Below are 27,865 nucleotides of genomic sequence, written 5' to 3' on the forward strand. Positions count from 1 at the left end.
CTTGTGTTTATCTTTTCCAAATGCCCAGAAGGCACATTAAGAGGAAAGCAGCCTCACCCATTCCTATGGCTAAACAGGCTGCAGTACTGGAGACCAGCCCCTGCCCAACAGAGCGCTCCATTCTTGCTTCAAAATAAACTGCACCTGCCGAGCGCAGAAGCAGCCTCAGCACCTTCATACAGGAGAAGCAAAAGTGATGGCTTACGCAGAATATGGTTACTCCACAGTAGATTGTTAACTTCTGCAAGGAGCAACTGAAAATATCAAAACTGCATACCAGCTTTCAACTGACAAACAAAAGACCAAACTAATGAGGAAAGTTTTCATGCTGTCATAAATAAGGTAATCTATGCAATTTCTAGCTGAACAGTTTTAGTCTCACCCTATTCTTTACAGTATTCATATTCAGGGTAGCTATTCTCTGGGACAGCTGATGTTGACAGATAAATTACCTTGAATAGTCAGCTGAACTAAAAGCAAAATGGCAATTTTCCTTTTTTGTGTCTCATGACTTGATTGTACTTACAGAATAGTTTCTTTTTTTTTGGCTAATAACAGATTTATAATTGGTAACAGATGTGTCAGAAGGCCTGTTATGACAATTCCTGGTTTAAGAGCAACACAGAGACAAGAGAGTAATTGGTGAATGTGATCATGTTCAAGAAACTCCAAGAAAGGGTTTGCTCTTAAGCTTGTTCAAGCCCTTTATAGTCCAAATGCCCAGACCTTCCTACCACCTTCTATGATGTAAGAGCACCACCACTGCCTAGCTACTATGGTGGCTAGGCAATGGCAAAACTATCCGACCATATTGATTATTAAGCTGAGGCAAGACCAGGTAGTCATGCTTTCCTAGTCATGTAAAATACTAGGTGTTAAGCATCACCATTAGTCCCAGGTTTTTAATATTAAATCTGACAATAGAATTTGTAAAAATGCATGCAGTGATTTTCATTATTTCAAACACAACTACTTGCAATCTGGCATTCCAAAACAGTCATGCAAGTTTATCAACTGAAGTTTCCCTGTCCTTTATCTTTTTCTCATTGGCATTGCAAGAGATCCTTTCTCGTTCTCTTGTCCCAAAAAAGTGCTTTCCACAAACACTACCATCCCATCTTACTTGTGTATTTCTTTCTTATCTCCCTTACTGAGGAATAACAAGCTGCAAGTGGTATCAAAAATCACTGCCCCAGAATCAAAGTGCAGCTGTCAGCTGCTCTGTGATTCTAATACCCTGCTGGGTAAATCCTCTGAAGCTACTTGCTGTTGGAAAAATAAAGTCAGATAAATAAACTGTGAAAAAGTATTATTGTTTATTTGTGCAAAGGAGAAATATACTGGGACTAAAACCCCAAACAGAAAGTGCTGGTTTATAGCATGAAATAGGAAGTTAGCTCCTTCCTCATTACTTCAGTCTTAAGTTCTTGGCTTGAACTATATAAAAAGTTTTGTTTTTAATGATAATATTTTTTTAAAGAAGAAAAAATCCATACTGTGCCAAATTAAAATAAAACAGGAGGTATACTAATCTTCTGAGATCCCTTTGACGTTTCAGAACATGGCTTTACTGATTTTGGAAAGGTTAACTGAAAATATGTTTTCAGAATTGTGAATGGATTTCAAACACAGAAATCTTACTAATTTTTATGTGACATGAGTACTTCCCCATATGTACTTAGTATCCAGCCTATTTTAACACTTAATAAAACTGGTTTTGCTAGCCAAAAAAGCTGATAATAATCACACATTACTTGCATTGCTACAGTTGCACTGAGATTCAATAAAAGCCGTTTTCTTCAAATAAATTGCTTTTCTCTTTTAAGAAACTTACATAGGTAAACCTGTAACAAGACTTACCTTACAAAGATAGTTTCCTCATTACAGTTTAAATGTAAAGCTTAAGTGTTTCAACTTATCCCCTCCTAGTTTCAGTCCTGCTTCCATTACAAGTCTCATTTGGAAAAACAAAACAAAAAACACCCACAAAAAAACAGAACAAAGAAAACATTCTAAGCCAGTCTGAAACAACCAGGCCTAACTATTAAATCAGATTTACTGCTAGTGTTCAAGTCTTTCTTCATGAACCGTAGGTAAGCATTATCATGTCTGAGTTACCTATTGGCCAAAACACAAGAGATCATATCTAGGAACAGTGTTTGACAAAGGAAGAAGTTCTGGGGTTTTGGTTTTTTTGTTTGCCTTTGTAAAGAACCATGGCCATTAGTTCATTCTTTATAGGATGTCCTTTATAGTTTGTTCTTTAGGCTGAAATTGGAACATTATTCTGAAAAGGGATTTCATAAGTTTACCAAGAAAATATTACAACTTTCTTCAACGCATAACAACTGTCACTGAACTTACCAAATACACAGATTACTGTGAATACCTGAATAGTGAACCTAATTCAGACTAGCACCTTTAAATAACTGTGATGCTCTTTGTCTCACTGCAATGTTTCTTCACAAGTAGAAAGAAAAAGTGTTAGAAGTATTTATTGGCTCTATTTGAAGAGCAGATGTTTTCCAAAGTCATGCTGGGCAATTACCAGTAACAAGACATACACGATAAAGTAAGTGCAAGAGAGTTAAAGATTTCACTGTCCACTTAAATCAGACAGTTAAGAATACACTGAGGAATTTAGTTAACCAACCTAGATTATTAAAAATTTCAGAGCTGTGCTCAATTCAAAACTTACTGAAGAGATGAATGGATGTACAGCTTTAACAAAGGATTTCTGCTTGAAAGCTGATGCCATTACTCCACTGGATATACAAATTAGAATGTCCCAATGCTACAGACTAATGAAAATCTTACTGCTTAAAGTGCAAATATACTACTACTATGAGAACTGCCTGCAATTATTCAATATTAAAAAAAGATAACACAAGGTTTCTGCTGTACAATTTTTTGTGTGCGTGTAGTTCGACTAAAACCTGGTCCCACACACCTAAGAATTCTGATTATTCATCCAAATATTCTCTATTATTAAAATAAACAGAAGTATACCACACACAAAAGTGTTATTTTTATTTTCCTTATGAAAACCTGTGGATTTTTCAAATAAGCTGGTTCACTTTTTCAGACAGATCTGATGATGTCTCCTCAAAAGGAATGCATCCAAAGAACGCAATTAAAATCTGTTCAAAAGCCATACGACTGGGGTATTTTATATGGCAGTAAAACCAAAGTTTCCTGCTGTAGATAGTCCCACTTAATTCTTCCCTTTTTTCCTTTTCATTGCTTTCCATTCACCCTCCTGTGTAGCAAGGCTACCAAGAAGCTCTTTAACTTTTCTTTTTCTGGCTGAATCTCTGTAAAACAAACAATCAACATATAAAATATTTCAGAAAGATTATATTAGTGAAAATAACTAAGTATATTTAGACAGTAATTATTAATTTATAAAAAGCCCCCAACTCTTAAATTTCACCAACACACACTTAAAATAAAAATATTTTGCATATTCTTAAACTAGAGAAATGAAACCGCAAAGTTGAAAACACTTTAAATGATCTCTATTGAAAATGTTTGGTTTTCCCCAAATTGTCCAACTTTAAGTTTAGTATGGTTGATCATTACTGTCAGTCTTGGCACGCAGCAAAGAAATGAACACACAGCAGAACAACCCCCAAACTGGTGCTGAAACAAAGGCTACATTACCTCTCCATGATTTCTGAAAGTTGCATTCTAGCCAGAAACTGGTTATCTTTCCGAATCTCGCGAATGGCTCCTTTAAGTTCACGTTTATGTTTCTGAATCAACTGCTTTCTTTCTTGCTCCTTCTTGCTGCCTCCCTGCTTTCTTCCAAACTCTAAACTGAAATGAGAATGTATGTGTGAGCACAGAACACCTTAACAAAAACAACTTTTTCATGTTTATAAGGAATGAGTTTTTCGATGAATGCTAACTCAGTATTTTAACTCCTGCATATTATATGATTAACTTGCAAAATACGGAGCTGCCCAACGAACATACCAAAAAAACACTCACCAGACCTTATAACTGCATGTCATCATCATGCAAATGACAAGCAGACATTTTCCAGAGAACAGTTATACTTCAATCCCCCATATATAGCCTGCATTTTGAACAGACTGAAAAAACTAGAGCAGAAGAATAAAAGACATCTGGAGAAAGATGGAATCTCCCAATATATTTTAAGTTTTTGCAGACTTCCTCTGCAGATGAATTCTACAGAAAAAGTCTGATCTTGGGGATAGATGTGTACAGCAGAGCAAAGCTGTCCTCTTCAGTTACTAGAACAAATAAGGCAGACAATTTATGCCTCTGTAGATAACCAACATGGCTAAATAAGTCAGCAGCCAATATAAGGCAGGATTCCTGAATTAGAATACTGTTCTATTATCTACAAAAAAACAAATTAGTGTTATTAAAATTTATTTCCAAAACAGAATACAAAAATGTACGTGGTCACTGCAAGCTCTGTTAAAAAGGCTAAAACAACCCCATGTTTTTTGTCATTGCTACTGTTAGAAGTTAGAAAGCTGCTTGGTTGGGGGAAAGAGAGTAATGAGGCAATTAAGTATGCTTAATCTGACCGATTATTTATTATGATCTGTGGTGCAGAGTACAGGAATAGTCTGCCTTATCTTTTGCACTGGTGAAGCATCCCTTAGTACCTTCACCATCCATCCTTACCTTCATATAGTTCATATACATATGAACTACTCATTGCTGTTCTTCAGACCGGAGTGCTTGACAGAGCATTCGGTAAAGCACCTGACTAGATAATAACAACCTCTTTCCATCCTGAAATTTATTAATTTAAAATTGATTATATGGGCAAGAGTTGATTTCCAATGCTACTTTTTCCACAAGATAATCCTTCCTCTATTTCTTAAGAATTCTTCCTTCCTTTTTCTTTCACTCCCTACCACCCATGTAGCTGGTCCCTTGTGATTTGTGCACAAAATCTAGCAGAAAAACAATTATCTGTTTTATGTCCTGTTTTCCAAATCATTCTAGATTGCTGAAAAATCTTAACATTTAAACGCACTTTTCCTTTGCATCAACTGTTGCTTTACTTACACTTTCACAATTTTAGGTGTATACTGTTTCAATGGCACTGGCTTCTTTTTCTCACATATCAGCGGGGTATAGTGTTTTACTTTGTTCTCCAGCTCTTTCAGAGCACTGTGATACCATTCCTGAAAATGCAAATCAAATTACAATTTAAAAAAAAAAAATAAAAAAATCAAAGACACTGTAATTCACAAACTATTGTAAATTCAACCAACAGTAACGTTATCCCCATATGTTCTTTTTCTGAGTAAAATCACTGCTTTCATTAGGACACTGCTAACACTGAAATGCTGTAAGCCTTCCAGGGTAGATAATTTTTAAATGCTTTTTGAAGTTTATTAAGATGGTATCATGGACAATAAGAAAGGTCTGCAGGTAGTTTCACCTAACAGAGGAAGAAGCAAGACTAAAGCCAGTTTAACTCAGACTTTGCCTTTCAGGGTAATTTTAAGAATGATTGTTTGTTTATTTTGATGGCAAAAAATACAGGCTGTTCTGCATCATTTACGTTACAATATCTTGTTCTCTAAGGATGTTTCATTATGCCTCTTTGAAGAGAGGACAATTCTGCTACACTCAGAAGAGACAGATTAAAAATTTGAACCTCACTGCTAGAAAAACAAACAACTGCCCTGTTTTAAGTAAAGTAGCTGATCAGGCATATTTATGTTAGTTTTACTTAGACGGTTATAAATACTACCTCATCAATTTGGTACACGTATTTGGTTGTACCAAGGTCTTACAGATTCATTACAAAACTACAAGAGCAACTGGATGAGTATACTACTATTTTTATAAATTAAGTCACTCACGGTATGTTACATTATTACAAGTGCTATTCTCTTCAATTAGAGGGATAAGATAAGATACGCAGTGAAAAAATACCTTTTCTAAACATTCTGTGCTCTTTGTTTTTTCCACAGAAACATCACTATGATTTTTGAAGAGTATAAAAGGCAAATGCCTGACCCTTGAAAAAAAAAAAAAAAACCACAAAACACCTCACTGATGCTTAGACTTGTTTTTTGTTTGTTTAAGCACAGATGAAGATGATAGAATTTATTAATAAACCAATCATATCAATTATTTCATTCTTGAGGAACACGTACCTGCATTTGTTCAGGATATTCATTCACTGGCACATGTTCTGTAAGAAGTATTCTGACAGGATGCATTATTTCATGGAATGATGGTAAAGAGTCATACAGAGTTGCACATTTTTTAATAAGGTCAAAACACAGGGATAGACATGATAACCTGTTAATGCACAAAAGAATTTAACAATTTCACTTGCAAAAACTGTAGTGGATTTTCAAATAAAATGAATCAAACTAATTGAATTTTGGAGCATTAGCAGTGTCTATTATTAAGACTGCCTGACAGAACCAGTTACAAGGCTGTTTCTAGTTGTTAATTCAGACTAAAAATTTCACTCTCCTACTATAAGCAAATACCCAAGAAATCCATTAGCAACAAATCTTTACATCAGTCCACAGGGCACAAGCCAGTATTATGCCTTTGCCACTTCTGTAGAGTAAGAAGTTTTTATACTGGTTCTAAAAGTGTTCTAGTACTGGTTCTGAAGTTCTAAAACTTTTTTGAAACAGAATTAAGTTATTTTGGTTTTGGGTTTCTTTTTGAACTTCGTAACAAAATGAAGTAAGTTATACCGTAACACATGCACAAGGTGACACATGAGACTGAACATGGTTAATGAACATGTTTAATTGCGGTCTTTCCTAACTTCAGTGTTTTATTACTTAAGTGACACTTTCTAACATAGTGTTTGTATGTAAATACAGTTATTTGCTTCTGAAGAGCTTGACAGTTCAAATTAGTGAGCACCTCCCCTGTCTCTACATCATCCTCATCAGTTCACAGCTGTACAGAAAAGTAATTGAAGCGCTGAGCACGTGAACAAGTGCTCTGCATAATGTTCTCAAAAAAGATTAGCAATTTCATATGCTAAAGAGTAGTACCATAAAAATAAAGCAGAAGAACTCACTACTCCTATTTTTACTCCTAAAGAGCACTCTCACTGAGATTACCCAAAAGATGGTCTGTTTGGGATTTCTTCTGTTCACATTCCTTACGTACCTGATATGATTCATTTCTGTTCTGCTGGTTTCCTTTAACCTAGTCACAATGCTCAATGGCAGATTTTGCTTCTGCCAACTTTCCAGATCCTTCTTATCACACACCAAAAGCAGTTCTAAATTTTTCCCCACTGGTGTAAATGGATGCACTACAGTATAGCCTAAAAAACAAGAACAATAATCATTAAACAGGATAATTTCTAAGCATTCTTTCTGAAGGAAGAAAACCCAAGAACTCTTTTTACGTTTGTAATCATGCTGCCTTAAAAAAAATCCTTTATAAGTTTTTCTAAAATAATGGAAAACACTGGAGTATGGGTACAATCATAGGTAAGTGCTCTAGCCACGCTGCCCAATTCACAAAATCCAAAGGTAGGGACTGGGAGAATGAAGTACTGTCCACCGTAGGAGAAGATCAGGTTTGAGACCATCTGAGGAACCTGAATGTGCACAAGTCCATGCAACCTGATGAGATGCATCCAAGGGTCCTGAGGGAACTGGCAGATAAAGTTGCTAAGCCACTTTTCATCACATTTGAAAAGTCGTGGCAGACTGGTGAAGTTCCCAGTGACTAGAAAAGATGAAACATAACCCCCATTTTTAAAAAGGGAAAAAATGGAAGACCTGGGGAATTACAGGCCAGTCAGCCTCACCTCTGTGCCTGATGAGATCATAGAGCAGATCCTCCTGGAAACTATGCTAAGGCACATAGAAAATAAGGAGGTGATTGGTTGGTGACAGCCAACATGGCTTCACTAAAGGCAAATTGTGCCTGACAAATTTGGTGGCCTTCTACAACGGGGTTACAGCATTGGTGGATAAGGGAACAGTGACTGACATCATCTACCTGGACTTGTGCAAACCATTTAACACTCTCCCGCACGACATAAACTGGAGAGACATGGATTTGACAGGTGGACCACTCAGTGGATAAGGAACTGGTTGGATGGTCAGACTCAAAGAGTTGCAGTCAACAGCCTGGTGTCTGGGTGGTGACCAGTGATGAGTGGAATCCCTCAGGGGTCTGTATGAGGACCAGTATTATTTAACGTCTTTGTTGGTGACATGGACAATGGGATTAAGTGCACCCTCAGCAAGTTTGCGGATGACACCAAGCTGAGTGGTGTGGTTGATACTCTGGAGGGAAGGGATGCCATCCAGAGGTATCTTGACAGGCTTGAGAGGTGGGCCTACACAAACCTCATGATGTTCAACAAGGCCAAGTGCAAGGTCCTGCACCTGGGTCAGGGCAATCCCAAGCACAAATACAGGCTGGGCAGAGAATGGACTGAGAGCAGCCCTGAAGAGAAGGACTTGGAGGTCTTGGCTGATGGGAAGCTCAACATGAGCCAGCAATGTGCGCTTGCAGCCCAGAAAGCTAACCATATCCCGGGCTGCATCAAAAGCAGTGTGACAACAGGTCAAGGGAGGTGATTCTGCCCTTCTACTCTGCTCTCGTGAGACCCTGCCTGGAACGCTGTGTTCAGCTCTGGGACCCCCAGCAGAAGAAAGACATGGACCTTCTCCAGCAGGTCCAGAGGAGGGCCACAAAGATTATCATGGAGCTAGAGCACCTCCCATACAAGGACAGGCTGAGAGAGTTGGGGTTGTTCAGCCTGGAGAAGAGAAGGTTCCGGGGACACTTTATAGCAGCCTTTCAGTACTTAAAAGGGGGCCTACAGAAAAGATGGGGAGGGACTCTTGATCAGGGAGTGTAGCGATAGGACAAAAGGTAATGGTTTTAAGCTGAAAGAGGGTAGATTTAGATTAGACATAAGGAAGAAATTCTTCACCATGAGGGTGGTGAGACACTGGAACAGGTTGCCCAGAGAAGTTGTGGATGCCCCAACCCTGGAAGCGTTCAAGGCCAGGTTGGACGGGACTTTGAGCAACTCTGTCTAGTGGAAGGTGTCCCTGCCCACGGCAGGGGGGTTGGAACCAGATGACCTTGAAGGTCCCTTCCAATCCAAACCGTTCTCTCTCCCCATACACAGAATCACAGAAGACACGTAAGTACCTGTCTGCCCTGTGGGGAACTGGAGGCACAGTTAAACTGCCAGTGAGGATGGAATATTGCATATGCTTAAGAGGAAAGAACAGGATAGGACTTTCCCATGGAGTTACAAGTAGAAGGCTTTGTTCAGAAAGTGGTCAAGCAGCACAGTAAGCTGGAGCAGGGAGAGCCCACAGTTGCAGTACATCACCAAGCCTCTGCCATGACCTCTCAGCAGGGGCTCTCAGATACATGCTGTAAAGTCCTCTCCCACTCCAGCTAAGTAGTTTTAAAACAAGAATAGCATGGAACACAGAATACGTACTGGGCAGAGCACACAGAAAACACTCAATCACTGTGCTTCTGATCACAAGCTGATCTGTGAAATGGTACTTACAGAGCAACATGAAAAAAGCATCTGAGGAATTTCACAGCTAACAGAAAATAATTTGCAGCCTCTCTGCTGGACCTTTTTCCCCCCCTTCTTTGTTTTCCTTATGTTCTGCAAGCTTGCAATGGAACTTATTTCAAAACTTTTTTGAACTGTAAGTTTATTTACACGCTCTAGAACCTGTACATGGCTCTCTACAGACATGCCAGAAGACAGTATGTTTATATAATAATCCGTAAGGTTTGAGACCCAAAGTTGTGAGAGATTATGACACACACAGACATATGCAAGATCAGGAACCAAGATAATGAAACTCAAGTATCTGCTTTACTTGTTAGAGGAGAGCAAATCTCATTAACAATTCCATTAACTATGCTTATCAACAGTGACAATTCCCTCCCACTCCCTCCACTTCCAGCTTTTCTCCTTTTTTAAAGGTAATAATTGTTTTCTAAGTCTAAAGCAGGCTGTATTTCAGTCTTTTATGAAGTTGTATTCCATGTCATCTCTTCATGTGAGAAATTTATGGATCAAGCTCATAAAATTAAAACAGTAAGAGTCCTATTTGCTGATTCTACTTACTGTCAAAATTGAACCCCAAGAAATTTTTTGGTGTGACAGTATGTCAACATTCCACAGAACCGGATATGTGCTCATTTAAAAATATTCTGTGTTGACAGCCTAACCATCACATTTATCAGCAACACTTCCACCATCAATATTAAAAACATGATTGGATACTTTGATTTCAAAGCATCAATATTGACTGAAAAATTCTCAAAGAGAACACTGTGCCGTTCCTCTAATGTATCTTCTATTGAGCTTTTCCTCACTGCTAACAGAAACCAACACCATGCAAATTTAACTAGTGCAGAATCATTAACAGAAATACAAAGGAAATTTAAAAAAGGGTTAACACTTGATCATCAATTACCACTAAATATTTTAAAATAGTTTCTTATCTGATTTTGCAGAATCCTATATTTCAACTGTACCAAAACCTTTGTAGATCAAACATTCCTAAGAGAATACACAAAGGAGAAAATACTTTAAGTGCTATGTAACCCACCCACTCTGTAACCTCTTCCCAACTCCTTCTAAGAGTTCAGCTGTCAGTGTTCTGAGAATCCTGGGCTTAGCTCTGATGCAGCCCAGCTGTGTAACCTTGGCTCACACTTCAGAGTAAACTGTGAGAAGCAGCTGGGAGAAAGTCTGTAGGGTACAGCCATACAAGATAATAAAGGTGAAACCGCAGTGCTAAGCTTGCTGAGAAAGAGAACATTAGTAGCTCAAGAATTCAAAAGAAAAAAAATGCCAGCATGGAAAGGCATAAAAATCCTAAAGGGAAAAAGAAAGGAGCTGCAAGACAACCACTCTGTACTACTGAAGATGTACTGGAATACTGCAGCAACAGAAGCTGAACCTTCCTCACCAAACTGATGACTACTCAGAGAACAAAAACTCCCCAGGTGTCTTAACAAGAGTAATGAACATATTCATATATAGCCTGTAGTTCTTTAAATCCCAGATGTCTTGTGAGTTTGCCAACAATTGAATTTTTCACTTGAGAATATCCAGCCTGCAGAGTCTCTTCACACATGCTAAGTGACACTCAGAGTGACCCAGACAAAGATACTAACACATGAATTAGTTACTATGCTCTGACAAAGCTTCTCATAAGTGAATTATTGTCACTAAACTTGTCAATAAAAAAAGGCCCAGATCTAGAATAACTTTAAAGCTAGAAATGAATCCAAAATAAAAAGTCGAAGAAAGAGGAAGATTGGAAAATAAAAATTATTTGCTAGCATACGGATCAAATTGAAAAGATAGTCTTAGTCTCCCTGTTGTCTGTGCAAGTTCCTAAGTTTACACAGCTATGTTACAGCACAGACTAATCCTGCTTGTGGGGATAACTGCCCTCTGTTACGCTACAAGAAATCCATGTTAAATAACAAAAAGGAAAAATACCAACTTGGTATTATACTTCTCTCATTTATCTCGGTGATATGGTTATTAGCTGAAGAGGGAGAATATCTGCAGCATTAGCTGCTGCCTCACTGTGAAGATACAGGGTACTCATCGGGACTCTGTTAAGGACTGTAAATTTCAGAGGACAGTCCAATCACACAGTCTATTATAAAACAACAATATTGCAAAAATACTGCACCGTGGGCAACATGACTTCATTTCCTTTAATAACTTCAGTACTTTCCTTCCTGCCAACAACACTCAAGGATCTAGTTCATAACAAGATGCCCAAGAATCAAGGTTGTGTATGGCTAACCTAGCAAATGATTTTGGTCTTTTGTTCAAAACAATAAATTCTGTGTGGAAGATTTTAATTGAAATTTAAAAGATAAACCTTAATACCAATTATTTTACTTTATTACTCATTTACTCTAAACAGGCTCACCCTGGGTCTGTTTTTTGGGTAGAGATAGATGAAGTACTCCAAGAAGAAAATTGATGAGTTCGGGTACAAATCTTCTGGAGAGAGATACATATTCCAAGAACAAACAGCATACAAATAACCCTTTAATAACATCTTGCAATGTTGTAATGCGACACTAAGAGAAAAAAAAAGGCACAAAATATTCATAATTAAAAGTCTATACATCACAAACAAATATAGGATCTCCCAAAAAGCAGAAATATTTAGCAAGTTGTCCACATTTAACATATGTAGAATTACACCCTTTGGCTTTCCCTTGCCCTCACTAAAGAGTATAAGGAGAATTGAATAAGAAGTCTGTTAGAACTCGTTTAGCCACTAGAAGGTGCTAAACTACAAACAATAAGTTCGTTTCGCTTGCTTGCTCTGCCATCTGACCTCTTTTAGTCCTACTTTTTTGCTCTCCAATGCCCCATATCCATTTTCAGAAATGAACCAAGGAAATACAAGGCTCAGAGCAACTGGGATATCTGACAGCAACAGAACAACTAGCTCAAGACTTTAAAAAATGTAAACAGGTATTTGGATAGAAAAATAAGTACATATTTTAACTGCACTTCAATGCATTGCATTAGGTACATTTTCAGAGGAAAAAAATACTGCCAATTTTTAAGTAACTATCTTTAAGTAGGAACAAATCACTCACTAATGAATGATTTCAGACTGTATTCAGTCTGTTCTATTAGTCCTATGTAATTTGCCGTATTAGGAATTCTTGCATGACAGTTTGAAAAAATGATTTGATATGGTTTTGTGAGTTGGATTGTACTCTGCAAGGATTTTTTCCTCTTCACTTTTTCTTCAAATTACTATCTGTGACTATATCAAACACAAAGCTGCTTTTTCAGTACATTTCCAATATATCCATTAACGCTAACACATATATTTGGACCTAGGAAGAAACAAGGAAATGAAGTTATATACTGAGATACGACATCATGGACATACCTTAGTAAGTAGCTGACTCATGTAAATAAAAGCAGGTGTTACAACTGGATGCCAGAAGTCAGAAGTTGGAAACAGCAGAGATGTAACTTTCAAATAAATAAGCTGATAGCACATAAAACAGAGTAAGGCAAAAATACAGTAAGACATTACTCCCAGGATCTTGACTTTACTCATTCATCAGGTACACATGTGTAACTGCCATGTAGTAGTGTAAAAAATACTACAATATACATAATTTCAAAAAATCTGATATGATACATGACCTATTTACTGAGACGACTGCTTAAGTTACATGAGAAAATGGAGTATCTATTATAGGTGTAACATTGCACTAATTCAACAAGGCAGCTGAAAGAACAACCAAGAAGGAACTATGCCTCGCAACTCCATTTACCCCGTAAGAAAATCTGACCCCCTTCAGCCCACCATAATCACATACTCTCACACCACAAACAAATGAGCAAGTAGCCACACAGGGCCTGTGACACCTTTCAACAGGTCCTAAACACAGACAAGTGACCAGGATCCTCAGGCACTAGTACACATCAACAAATAACAGTTGCAGCCAAAAGAACTGAACAGCTATTAGGTACACTTTTACTGAAGGGGACTTGTTAGAGAGCTACAAGTGACTGCCTGTCAAGACCATAAGGATGTTGAACATCAGTTGCGAGGTAATTCTGAAAATTATCTAAGCGAATATTTACATAGTAAGCTAGATGCAAGTAAAGTTTTATTGTTTCAGCACTGTTTCGCTCTACGAAGTTTCTGTCATAAACAAATATTCTCCTGACTGTTTTGGTTACTAAATACCACAGTCCAAATTTCAGGTTAGATTAACTATAGGCACATACAAGGTCTACTAACACAACTGGTCTAAGGAACTGTCATTCAAACAAGTGCTTTGAGAATAGAAGAGTGATATAATTCCACCCTGAAAGATAATGATGGCTTGAAACATGAAAAAGTCCACTGAAGGGAATAAAAGTCAGAAGCGTGACTGGTGTTGTAAGGGTGACAGTAACAAAATAAAAATTAAAAGCTCTCTACAATACATTTCCTGCAAAATCCAAAACATCCTGAATGAAGACTCTTCAAAAGAACTCAATATAAATATTTTCCAAGCTGTAAGAACCAAGTCGTCTAAGCAAATCTTTCAGTCTATTTTCTTTCAATAGTCTAATTATTCCATTAGGCAGCACTGCTTCATCAAGCTGGGAGACAGAAAACAAGTAGCTCCCTTTGGATTACTGACTTACGGTTTGTCTTTGAAACCTTTTACTACAATAAACAAATACTCATTTCCCATATACTCCATTCTTGAATTCCCTGACAGCCATTTACCTGGACACTGAAAAAGGAGTCTGTTCACATTTGGCATGGCCACTGAAATTTTGAAATATTACTAATAAAAGAAGGAAAGATCAATTCTTTCCGAGTCATTAATTTAGCAATTATCATATATAAAGTACAAAGAAATGTTGTATTTTTATACCCATAATAATATTTCCTTGTTATTTTTGTTAACCTAGGAGATAGTGCACTTCTGTGAAGCGCTTTTTTTAAACATTTGCACTTAACACAATTAAAGAAATCACAATACAACTGACAATATCGCTTCTTCCTAGAACTACCCATGTAAGTTTCATTAAGAAAAGAAAGAATATTCTGCTATGAAAACTGGAGTGGTAATTTTAAGATCTTTTCCCCCTATTAATATTTGAGTTACACTTCTATTCTGAAGAAATGTGTGGAGGGGGTTGGTTTGTTTGTTTGGGTTGTTTTTTTCTCAGGCTTTTTTTTGTTTTGTTTTGGGGGGTTTTTTTTGTTACAACCTATCTCGAGAGAGGCAATTTAAAATATTGAGAAACCTAAAAAGTCACAGATGCTAGCAATTCATTACATACTTCAAAATATAAAATTAAATTTCATGTCATCTTGCTTTTACTGGCATTTCTGTGCTAATGGAAAGAACAAGAGATTTTTCCTAACAGTATGCATTCATTACCGTGTCTAAACCTGGAAATGTTGCACGGCCTTTGACTTCAATTACTTCTTCCATATCATGTGCAGCGTCTCGAAGGATAAACTTAGTACTGTCACTGGCTGCCTCAGGAAACATCTGGCAAAGACTGTACAATGGCCTATTAACAAGAAATATAAGTCATGATCAAGTTACACCATTGATGTTAATAAAAACCTGATTTTTAAGCACCTGTAGGAAGATTTGTGTTCCATCTACATTATAACAATAACAAATTCCCTGAAACAAATTATTCTTTTTTAGAAATAGCCACCCAGTATATAGATTATTATTGTAATACTTTTAGTTTACAGAGACATGTATTTCTCATTGGGTGTTGCGAGATAATCTTTGATTTGGTGGTTTCTAAATCTTAAATAAAAAATAATTAAATTATACACTCCCAAATCATCTGCTATGGTTAAAACCTATCCTTCTGAATCTCCTAACTCTACATTTTACTGCACTGAGGTATGCTGGCACATACTAGGCAGCCCACTACTCTTAAATACTCTTCAGCAAAGTTAAATAACATGTGAGGCAGCAAGGTGGTTAGCAAAATTATTGCTTAGAAGAAAAAACCCCACCCACAAAGTTAGGTCAGCTCCCATCCTATGGTTACTGCCTACAGGGAGATGCAGTCTGGAGTCTGCATCTGTCTGGTCAAAGTTTTGCCAGTATTTTCAGTTAAAAGTGTCTGTAGTGATATTAATAAACTGCAGTTCTAGAAAACAATCAAAATCTGTTTACTCTTTTTTACAAAGCCCCAGGCATGTGTGACAGTATCAATGGGCCAGTGCTCTTGCTGACAAATGCAACACAGCAGTGAATGCTAAAGCTGCACATAACAGATTTTTTTAAAACTTATTTACTTCAGCATGAAATAAAAAAAAAACATATGCTGAAAACTACATACAAATAACTCACTGAAAGAAAGCTGTCTAGCCTGCAAAGTCAATATAGGAATCACAGACTAATTTTGGTTGGAAGGGACATTTGGAGATCATCAGATGCAACCCGCTGCTCAAACCATGGCTAACTTTAAAGCTGGATCAAGTTGCTCATGGCCTGGTCGAGTTTTATGTATCTTCAGGGGTGGAAAATCCACAGCCTCTCTGGGAAACTTGTTTTAATGTTCAGCACCTTTGCTGTGAAGATTTTTTTCCTTATATCTAATTGAAATTTCCCTTGTTGCAGCCTATGTCCATTGACTCTCGTCCTTTGCTGTGTATCTCCGAGACAAACGTGGCTCTCCTGTCACTATAACAGCCTGTTAGGTACTTGAAGACAACAATGCCAAATTGACAACTTCCTGCAAAGCCTTTATTTGGAACTTTGTATGAGCTTAGTAAAACACTCTTTAATTCCATTTTCATCTAGTTCCCTGAATGAATTCATAGAATGGAAACCCTTGGGAAAAACAAAGGCTGCAAGGGGAAGTGCACACCGTCATTGCAAAGCTTAAAATCCTTGATCAGCAGTCTAAATAACTTCATATACAGACGTTTGCATGCATACATGGTATTATTTATCCACTACTCATTAAAAGCATTTTGCAGATCAAAAATTACATTCTGAGGTTTTGAAAATGTCTTGGTGCAATCAATAGCTCAAGCAATACTTGGAAAAAAGTTAAAACACTATAGAGCTGGAGAGTTACCAGTTGTCTACAATCCCTACAGATCTATTTGAAACAAACAACATGCTACATGCTTTACCCTAGGTAGCTTTTCTCTTTAAATCGTAAAGGAGCAAAAGTCCATAGGATTTATTACTTACAGGACCAGTTTGTCAATTGTTCTGAGCTCTGGTAAATCCAGAGTTGCTAACTCCCCAATATACTCCAGAAGGAAGCCAAACAATTTCTGCAAGAAGCATAATATATTAAAATTATTATGTTTGGGTTTTTTTTCATTGCACATATTCTTAAACAGCACAAAAGAACAGTGATACAGAGTTAGAAAATTAAGAGTGGTATGTTGATTCTACTGCTATTCAACATAGAAGCATGTATGTTTTATACTGCTTCCTGAGTACTTACTAAAACTTACTCTGGAATTCAAAGTTAATTTTAAACCTTAAAACAAAACAAAACAACAAAAACACCATACTTCCAACTTTGTTTTGTTTCCCACTGCAAGGCTTGGATGATTGCATTTCTGAATTCTCTCCAGTATAATAAGCTGTTGTTCTATTGTTCTTCCAGCCAATAAAGACTTAAATGTCTCATAGGACTCAGGAACTATAAAGTAAAAACAAAAAAATGACTAAAAATCTCAAACTTAACATATTTAATTCAAGTGAACATCTAACAAATTTCCAATTTGAAAATATTATTATTCGGAAAAAAAGATGCCATACAACTTTTAAATAATCACCTTTTAAATACTAATAACCTATCAGCATATATGTAACATTATATATATATGAACATAAGTCAGAAAATAATGTAAATGTTTTTCAACGATTAACATTCAATTCATCCTGTATTTGCTGCCTAAGTTGAGCACAACTATGTTGACACACACAAAGCAGAATTAAACTTAAGCACCCATTCAACCATAAATGTACCATAATACAGTTAGCTCTATGGTTAATTCACACCTAACTAGCTTTTGTGAAGGGTATTAAGAAAAGTAGGAATCTTGCCACTAATAGAAAATAATTAAAGAAAAAACCAAACAAGCTGGCATATATTTAGTCTTTTACATAAGTTCACATGCTAGAAAACATCCTAACTGATTAAGTTTCTTGAGTTATTTTAATATGACTGCTTTCCAGTTAAAGCAAAACCTGAATGCAATTTAAAAGGCTTTGTGTATTATAAGTTATCTCCTTTTGATGGAAAAATACAAGCGCTTAAGGAAGTTGTTTGAAAGGTTGTTTAATCTTGCGACAGATACTTTTGTTAGAGAAATCTATACTAGGACAGCAGTTAGATGCATTATGTACTTAATATTAATGAATGCTTTGTCTACCACTTGAAACACACCTCCTCCTTCCTCCTAGGCACAGACCCAAACGTAATCAAACTTTGACTGTCTCTATTTAACAATACTGCGATGTTACATCACAGGGATTAAGCCTCAGAATCCTGCCTCTCCAAGCATCTCCTCTGACAAAAACGTCAGTCCAAACACTAAAGTAACCTTTTCTCATTTACGTATAGATAATAAAACGCTATTCTGGCTTCCCTTATGCAAAACACTAGCACTTTGGATTGGATGTGTTGGTGGCCTTCAGAAAGGAGTACAGATCTTTAATTTTTCTCCCCAGTATTTATCTTTCAATTCTAAGGCTGCTCAGAGGAGCAGAAACAGCTCTGGGGTGAAACACATCTGGTTCCCACTGCTCCTAGCATGATTAGGGCTGATCACTAAGAACAGCAGTTACTGGCTACTCTTGGAATAGTAGAGGACAACTACGAAGCAAACCTTCATGTATGAACAGAAATACGTAACATCCTACAGGGCAGAGAAAGAGCCTGGTTATAAACACCCTAAAGACAACAGGGATCTCTGGATCAGTCCTTTGCTCACCAGCAAACGTATAGGGAAGCTCTGATTTGGCAGCTTCCATTTTTCGATCTAGTTCCTCCACATTCTGTGATTCATCTTCATTTGTCTTGTGTTTCTTCTGTTCTTTACTCCCTGCAGCTTCTTCTTCACTCTCAAGGTCAGATTCAAGATCAGAGTGGCTATCTTCATTAGCAGATTCATCCTCACTTTCTTCTTCATTCTCATTATCTTCCTTCCCACCTTCCTCTTCTTCCTCTTCCGCCTCCTCCTCTTCATTTTCAATATTAATTTTTCCATCCTGTTAGTAGAGAAAACATTGATAAAGTGACAGCACCTCTCCAGAATCACCATGCAAAGCTATCATTAAATACACATGAACAGTATCTGAGCCTTGCTACCCTGATCAAGCAGTGAATGGCAGCAGTGCCAACCAAGAAGGCATTTTAAGGAGAGAACATGCATACAGATATAAGAATAGTAGGGTATTTCCAAGGAGCTGTAAAAAACTGGAAGAATAGGAGGCAGTATATGAGGACTAAAAGAATCAACACAAAGGTAGAAACTACTAGCAGATGGTATGAAAAAAAAATTCACCATCACTTACAGAAGCATTCTCAGTTAAAAAAAAAAAATATTCCTTCTATGTCTTAAAATAGCATATCAGGTAAATGTTTGTTCCCATCCTGATTGTATTAATCAGCAGTTTAAATTCACATTCACAATTTGTATTCTCCCCTTCGACGACAACAGTAATTCCCTTGCTACTTACATGTAAGAGGATGAGAGGATCAGTATGCACACGTGCACCAGTCAGGGTGACTCACTACATCAGCTTTAAGGTTATATTGCTCTGCCACGTTAATCAAAGCTAATTCACAGGGGAAAGGGTCTTTCAGACACCCACTCATCCTCAAGCTGAGATTTGGTGGAAGTTGTATCAAATACAACAGAAATTAAAAAAAAAAGACCAGAAGGGCTAAAGCCCTCTCTTCAGCCCATCAGGCTAACAGCATAGAATGCTACTATAATAGCAGGAGTATAGTCAGTAGACTGAGGTAAACAACTATTCCCCTCTACTCAACGCTCGTAAGACTACATAGAATAGAGCATCCAGTTTTGGGCCTTCAAATACAATAAAGACATCTATAAACTGCAGCAAATTCAGCAAAAAGCCACCAAGATTGTTGAGGGGCTGGGGCACTTGCCCTACAAGGAGAGGCAGACCTGAGCTTGTTCAGCCTGGACCAAATAAGCACCCTCCAGTATCAACAAGGGAGATCACTGAGAAGGCAGAGCAACACCCTTCATAACCATCCACAGCAGGAGAATGAGAAACGACAGGCCTAAGTTGGAACAAGAGACATTCAGACTGGATATAAAGAGAAACTTTTTCACAGTAAGGACAGTCAGTGGAACAGGCTGCCCAGAGAGATGTGCAGCCTCCATTCTTGAAGATGCTTCAAGAACAGACTGGATAAAGCCATGAGCAAAGTGGTGATTGACCCTGCTTCACGCAAAAGGTTGGACTAGAGGTCTCCACAGAGGTCACTTCCAAACTGATTTTCCCATTTTCTTTTCAAAACTCTGAAAATTCTGAAATTGTAAACCTTACCTTGTAAGACAATAAACATCTGTCATCTTTATCCAGGATAAAGCCATCAGCTAGATCATCAGCTGACACATGGCTGGGTTTCTTTTTATTCGCCTGTTCATCTATTCCACGCATTCGACGTAGTCGATCTGCCTGTGTTTTAGAAGAAATGCCGCACACAGATGTGAGCCATCTAGATCAATCATGTAACTACACCAGAATGGAAGATGCCTCAAATACTACAATTAAGAAACTCAAAGGAAAAAAAGTTAACTGGGATTACTCAACAAGTTGATGAAAATAAAAACCAGTAACTGAGAAGTTATAGGCAAAAGCTGATAGCTTATTTTTTGTGGGGAGTGTAATCTGATAAGAGCACATACACAATTGGATTAGCTTGTTTGGAAGGTTTTAAAACTGCGTTTACCACAAGCATTATGTTCTCTCATTTTAAAACTTATCTGTGTTGCTTATGAGGCAATGCATCATTACTAGTAAAAGGTAAGCTTCTGAAGTGTTTTATGATCCTGCAGTATTTATCTGTGTTGCCCTTATTTGCAGTAAGTTTGTAGTAAACACAATCACATCCTACAATTTTTAAGATATACTAAATTTGTAAATAGACTCAATGGGCAGTATCTGAACCAATCATTTACAAAAGGATTTCCACCTGGGCAACCACATGGACTGTGCCTCAAACAAGACGACAAGATCAGAAAAGGAAGGGAAAAAAAAAATAAAATCCTTCTTTCTATTCTGCTATTAGCTACTAAGCTGTTCTGAGGTAACCTAAAGGTACTGAATCCCTGCGGTCCTAAATGTATCCCTAGCATACCAAAAGAAAAAAAAAGGAGAGAAACATTTACCAAATTATTCATTCATTCTTTCCGTAAGACTCAGATCTCCATGTAATGGAAAGAGCATGCAACATTTCCCAGGGGAAACCTATTCCTCTGCAAAGCAAAGCTATACACCTGCTACTGCTGGAAGACTCTTGCAACACCAGAAGAAAAAACCAGTAAGTGACTTGCCAGCGCATTAATTCAACTGCTGTGCAACATGATACTCCCCCTTACTGACTTAGAAGCACCTCTCAACTCTGAATAATTTAAAACATTTATAAAGGCAAATCGAAGTGATATTACATTTTTGTTGAAGATCAACTGATTTCACAAACCTCACTAGTCACGTACTAAGCCTATGTTTTTTTGTTGTAATATCAGATTGCAAACAAAACACAAACAGAAGATTTCCTGAATTCACCCTGATGAATGCAGTTTAGTACAGCCACTTTCAATCTAAGGTCAAGCAATGAATATAAGTGGTCACTCCCAAAAGACAGGCCACAAAACAATCTAAAACCATAAATGGTATACCTCCAGCTTCTGGAGTCGCGCCTGTTCTTCTTTTGCCAATTCTTCTTCTGTCTTCATCCTTTCTGAAGGTTTTGCTTTCATCTCAAATCCAAGTTCTCGAACAATCATATCATATTCATCAGGCTAAAGAAATATTTATATAATTGTTTATTATCTTAAGTTTTATTATTCTGCTTTGCAGCCACCCCTGTGCCAGACTAACAGCTAAAAAATAAGACTGTCAAGATATAAGGAAAACACCATTTACAAAGAAAGCTGCAAGAACATTCAACTCAGTATGAAGACAAGGAATAGAATGAACACTTGAATAGAAATTCTCCTGGAATTTCCCCCTCCTCTATTTACGTTACTCACAACTGAAAAACTTATAAATAGTATCTTAAATAATAACTGGTTTAATTATTAATTGAAAAACTTTAAAATATTGTTTATTAATAAAATACTGTTTTCTCAAAAAGCAGCTAGAATTAATGCATTTATAGTTTACATTTCACTTTATACTGTCAGACACGAACTAAGTCTTTGTTATCTTAGTTACATAGATGTCGATCTTCAAGAAAACAAAAAGGGATGCTGATATTCAGCGAGTTTAAGCAACATACTCGGGAAACAGTCACTAGCAGAGATTACACTGGACTTGCGAATAGAATCTTCTTGATACCTGCTTAAGTCACTAAACCATACAGCTTCTCTAAAATTCAGTTCTAGGAATTTCTCTTCTTACACACAACTAGATAATTTTCTCCAATTCAATGTTAATGTTATAGAACTTTACTAATTCACACTTTGCATCCTTGATAATTCTTAAGTTGGATCCACACACATGCAGCAAGGGAATCCAATCTTCCTTTTGAGCTAATTGTGATTACAAAATTTTTGTCTAAGATACCACATTACCAACATACGATTCAAAACCACAAGTTATTAGAACAAAATGAAGTAATCTAGCCAAAACCTTACCTTGGGTTTTTCTACTTCTTTGTCCTTTCTCTCTGACTTTGGGGTTTTGCGGGCAATAAGGGTTTGGATTTCCTTCCAGTCATTGTCAAGCTTTTCTGTGAGTTCTAATGCACTTTCTCTTCGAGTTTGCCTCTCTTGCTAGAAAAAAAACAAAACAAAAACAAATGCAGCAGTTGCATTTCAGATGAACATGACATAGGATTTACAGCGTAAAACCAAAGTGCTCTATTTAACAAATGAATAATTTCAAATATTTAACATTTTAAAGATGTAAATATTCTTTATGGAAGAAGCAGTATAGAGTTATGCTGAATGGCACAAGGGTTGCATATAGAAAACAAGTTAGGAGTCAACACAAGGGGAGATTTGGGGATACAAAAGAATGGCAGATATTGAACGCATATCCTAAAATGACTACAAAGTCAGATGGACTTTATTCAAGGAGCTTGGAGTCTTCTCTTAGACAGCTATCTCCTTTGTTTTCTATGCCACTACTATTTTCTTCTGCAAAGACAGAAATTGTGACTGCTTCTTAATCATGCTCATTTACTTTTCAGGGCTAAAAACTCACCTTTTCTTGTTTAGATTTGGCTATCATCTCTTCTATGAGTTCCTTCCTAGATTTAGGCTTTTCCTCCTCTTCATCTTGCTGCCCACTAGATGCTTTTTTACGAAGGAGACCTCCACCCCCTCCAAAGTGAGCAGCAGTTAACTCAGCTAGGAAAAAAAAAAAAAAAAAGATTGTGAATACTTTTCAAATCTATACATCAGTGCTGGAGCACTGCTGCTGGGACACTATCTGCCTATTCTTTGTGAATAGGAGCAATTAAAACTATTGAATCAATCATCTACTATTCCCATCCCTATGGGAATGGCCATACCAAAAGAGACAGATGCTAGACACGTAATTTATGCTGACAAACATTTTTTTATGAGGTAGGAACATGTTTTTTCAATATTTTAACTAGTATTTAGGTGCAGAGGTGCAAGAAAGCAACCAGAAAACTCACACTTCCGATTCTGCCCAAAGGACTCGAAATACAGGTACCTACATATGCTTAAAAGCCCACAGATTAAAGCAGCTTGCCATGTAGGTAGTTCCAACTCAACATCTGCTAAAATGCAGGGAGCTGTTCTGTGTGTGGTTAAGAAGCAATCAAATCTGGCTTAAACATCTCAACCAATTACATACTATTCTTTCGCACTGAAAGACAGTACTGAACAAATGATGTACATGGACCAACAATAAAACCAGCAGTGGCATACTAGCTGACATGTCTTACCTGACAGTGTTCCTCTTTCTTCTGTGTCACTGTCACTATCAATAATATCATTCAGTTTTTCAATTTCTGCCAAAGATTGGCCATAATGAGTCAATTCCTCATCTTCATTAAGATTGTAGATATTCTTCTTTCCATAATTTTGCTAAGAATAGTAAAACAAACCAATTAAATAACAAAAGATTTTTAGTTCCCAGGCAACAAATTAATAAAGCCTGTATTGTCAATGCTAGTGAGGAGATTGTGGAGCACTACCAGACCAATACTTTCATTCAAATGCATTAAACCTTAAGTGAGGGAGTATGATGTCTCTTGTTCTTATACTAATGTAGAAGTGGAGTAACTCAGAAAACCTATGGAAGCTTAAGTTTTATCTATATATCAGTAACATCAATTCTTAATTACTACATTTCAGGCCTAATGAAACAGACTGTAACCTATACAAAAGGTCAAACATTGGAACAGGCCACCCAGGGAAGTGGTGGAGTCACCATCCCTGGAGGGTTCAAAAAATGTGTAGATGTGGCACTTCAGGACATGGTTTAGTGGGCATGGTGGTGTTGGGTTGATGGTTGGACTTGATGATCTTAAAGGTCTTTTCCAACCTTAATGACTCTGTGACTCTGTGAAATTATCAGTAGACTATGATATTACACTACCCAATTCTGGAGACTGAGTACGATGAGGCAGAAAGAACAGTACTGCATATACAATTCACATTACAAAATAACAGCAAGTTACAGAGTTCTTCTAGTCAGCAAATGAAATGGCTGCTGTTCAACAGCTGTACTGGAATCTCAAAGTGTACTTGATGGTGGTTGCCTTTTCCTAATTCAATTCCCAAATCATAGTAGTCAGAGCAGTCAAAGAAACCCAATCAATCAATGAATCTGCTTCGAAGTGGCTTTCTTGCATATCAGTGCTCAAAAATATTTCTGCTTCAAAAACCTGACTTGCAAAACCAGAAAGATTTCATGAAAAATTTTGGATTCCCACAAAAAATTGCTTTTTCATAAAAATTCCAAACATATAAAATAAAAAAGAAAGCATTACCCTGCAAACCCCTCTGTTAAGGGGAACACTCCCAACCTAAAAAGTCAAGTGCTTCTTGTGGTTTTGGGGGGGTGTGGGGGTGTGTGTGGTTTTGGGTTTTTTTGCTGTTTTTTGTTTGTTTGTTTAAACTCCTATACTTTACCTGTCTTTCCAAAGTGAATCGTCTGATCATCTTTTCCTCTGGACTTATTTTGGTGTTATATTCACCAAAACGTTTATCTTTAAACACATTTGTCTTTTCCCTTTCTTTATATTCTTTCAGTAACGTTTGGGTACGCTAGAAGACAAAAAAAAGGGATCAAATTAAAAAAAAAAAAAGAGACTAACTACTTTTAAAGCCAAGGCAAAAAAGGCTCCATGGTATCCTGGTAACATAATCTAATTTATCAAATGCAATGAAAGAGAAGGAAAAATTAACAAGAAAAGAGATGGGAAGCTTATACAATATGTTCTGAGCCATTAAGTTCTCTTACAAGCTGTCCATATGAAGATAAAATACAGTACACTCTACCTCACCTTTATTTTATCACATATAAAAACTCTGCCACTGAAGAATTCTGATTTGTCTGAAGCTTAGTATACAAGAATAACATATTAAAGAAAGCAAAAAAGCCCCAGTGTCAGCTGAACCTCTTTTGGTCTTTGTCATTTAAGACATAAAAAACCTCGAGTGGGTACATACATTTAGCTCTCTGCTTTAGTGTTCAGCACAGGGAGGTTATGCATCATAGCAGTAAAAGGAAATTTAGCAGACCTATATGAAGTGTACTTATGGTACAGGTAAGGACACAGGTTTACTTTTCAATGCCAGTGATCCAATTCATGACAAGCATTGGATTTACCTTTCTAATAAATAAAACCCAAATACCTTAAAATGTGATATTATTAAAATCTGGACAAATAGTAATGAAGACTGAAAGCTAATTTATAATTTCATGCTGAAGATACTACATAGTTTCTAAAGGAAGAAAATGTTGGCTGTGTATAGACTGAAAAAAAAATCTGTGTTTATTTAAAACATGTTAACTATATTATGGAAAGGTACTGTTGCTATTTATATTACCATGAACTCACAAACTGCTGCACTGAAGGAAAAGGCTGAGTTTCCTACAACAGGCCTCTGCAGCCTCACTGAGCATTCACAACTTTCAGATACCGCTCTAACTGACATCAGAGCTCAGGTTTCATCTGCTACTGTGCCTTGTATTTACTTCCTGTACAGAATATATAAATTATCATGCAGCTTAAATACTGTACATGAACTTTAATTACGGAAAAGCACTTTTGTTTATCAATTATTTGATTTCCTCTCTGATTAAAAACTATTTAATGCATCACCTCTCACAATGCATGCAGAATTATAAACTACCTATTTCCTTTTGCTGCACTGTTTTTAAAAAGAAACTATCTTTTCAGTAAGTGCTTTAAATTCTGTTCAACAACAGATTGTATGCAACGTGTCAGAGAGAATCTCAGGGGCAAACTTTCAAATTATGCTTTAACAGAAGAATCTACAGAGGTTTTAACTTATCTCCTGGTTTGTTTGAAGGGCCAGATCATAAAAAATTCCAGTGCTTCACTCAACGATAAGGTAGGTTGCTGGAAGCCCAGATGCATAGTATGACACAACATTCTCCCTTATGCATTACAGATTTTGGTCAGGTAGCTAGTGATGTCAGCAGAGAAAGAGATAATTTTAAACAAGCGTAAGGGTGGAAGATAAAACATTTACTTTTCTTAATTTGTATGGTCATTCTTACGAGAGCAATGAGGACAGATCGTTATTTTGCATCCCAACATACTTCTACAACAGCAACTATTTAACCAGTGCAAAAAAAGTCATCTGCATGTTTTCCAAATCAATGGTCGTTTCTTTGTATCTACACATTTCTCACTGGATTCAGACCCTAGTGCCCTTTCAAGCTTTCACTATTACCGCAATGTTGTGCCATTATCAATAAACTTAACATCCTGCAGCATCCAATACTGACCAACATAATGAACACTTAAAACCACCTGCACTCTGGTTCAGTATTTGCTTGCCAACAACATGTGCCGCTGAATTCCGGACCTGGGTAATTTGAAAAGAGAATATTCCCACACATGCGAAAAGGAAACTTTCACTACTGAACCCTGTGGATTGCACTGGAAGGAAACATTTTCAGCAGGTTCTTTGCAATGTAAGGTGACCAGCTACTCCTGTGCACAACGGAGGTAGTCTCTTATCTCACTTGAGAGGGCTCCAGGCTTATCACCTCTCCACCACAACTATATCTACAGATGCCATCCTTCCTCCCAGCTTTTGATAGCCTCTTACCTTCTTGATAGCCTTGGACCGTGAGACACCAGGCAGCCCCACATCATTCTTGGTCTTCCTCCCCAAGATGTTAAACTTTTGCCTGTTGACTTTCACCTCAAAGGGGTTGCTCTTGACCATGGCCATAGCTGACTTCACCGGGCCCTTGGCTGCGGAGGGCGCCGAGACCTTTCTCTTTCGCTTAGATGCCTTCCCCATTTCTGGTTTGGCTGCCTGTGTGAATGCGTGTGGGGAAGGAGAGGCTCAGTACTCACTCAGCATGCGGGAACCAGGGCTGGAGGCACAAACAGGCCGAACAAAATGGCGCCCGGGGGGGGCAAAAAGCTCGCACTACTCCTCGGGCCTGACCTCCTCCGACGCACCCCCCAAACCCCGTGAGTGCCGGCGGGGGGCGGGGGAGCAGAGGAGGGAACGGAGCGGTAACAGCGCTCCCCTTAAACCGGCGTGCCCCGGCTGTACCACACGCGCACCCGCAGCCTCGCACCTCTCGCGAGATCTTGGCCCAACTATCGCGAGATTTCTCGCTCTTTTCCCCTCCCGCTTTGCTACGAGCCGGGGGGGAGGCCGGGAGAGGTTTAACGCACTACATATCCCAGCAGGCAGAGCTCGGCGGGCGCCGGGAAGACGTGAGCGCTGCTGCGCGAGGCCTGCTGGGAGTTGTAGTCCCGAGGAATAGGGAGGGGGAGGTGGCACAGGAGCGCAGAGGCGGAGCTGGCTGAGGCGGGCGGAGGAGGGCGGTAGAGCCATGGTCGGGGCGGGCGGTTGCTGCCTGCTCCTTGCCTCCGCCCTCGGGGAGGGGGAGGCCGGTGCCGGGGCGA

At 37.9% G+C, this 27,865-nt stretch overlaps 1 protein-coding gene across 1 annotated transcript; it reads right to left on the minus strand.

Annotated features, from left to right (window-relative positions):
• Positions 1-3,006: 3,006 nt before the first annotated feature.
• NOP14 (NOP14 nucleolar protein) lies at positions 3,007-27,485 on the minus strand. Its single transcript, XM_009816306.2, has 18 exons — positions 27,048-27,485; positions 24,873-25,007; positions 23,681-23,822; positions 22,969-23,114; positions 22,398-22,535; positions 21,438-21,560; positions 20,083-20,214; positions 18,492-18,768; positions 17,064-17,194; positions 16,732-16,817; positions 14,938-15,073; positions 12,930-13,031; positions 11,943-12,096; positions 7,144-7,303; positions 6,156-6,303; positions 5,053-5,171; positions 3,664-3,819; positions 3,007-3,314 (listed from the first exon to the last, which is right to left on the minus strand). Exons 1-18 carry the CDS (start codon positions 27,243-27,245, stop codon positions 3,215-3,217), a joined length of 2,583 nt encoding a protein of 860 aa, XP_009814608.2. The 5' UTR covers positions 27,246-27,485; the 3' UTR covers positions 3,007-3,214.
• Positions 27,486-27,865: the final 380 nt, after the last annotated feature.

This window comes from Gavia stellata, chromosome 5 (genome assembly GCF_030936135.1).
Source record: "Gavia stellata isolate bGavSte3 chromosome 5, bGavSte3.hap2, whole genome shotgun sequence".
Lineage (NCBI taxonomy): Eukaryota > Metazoa > Chordata > Aves > Gaviiformes > Gaviidae > Gavia > Gavia stellata.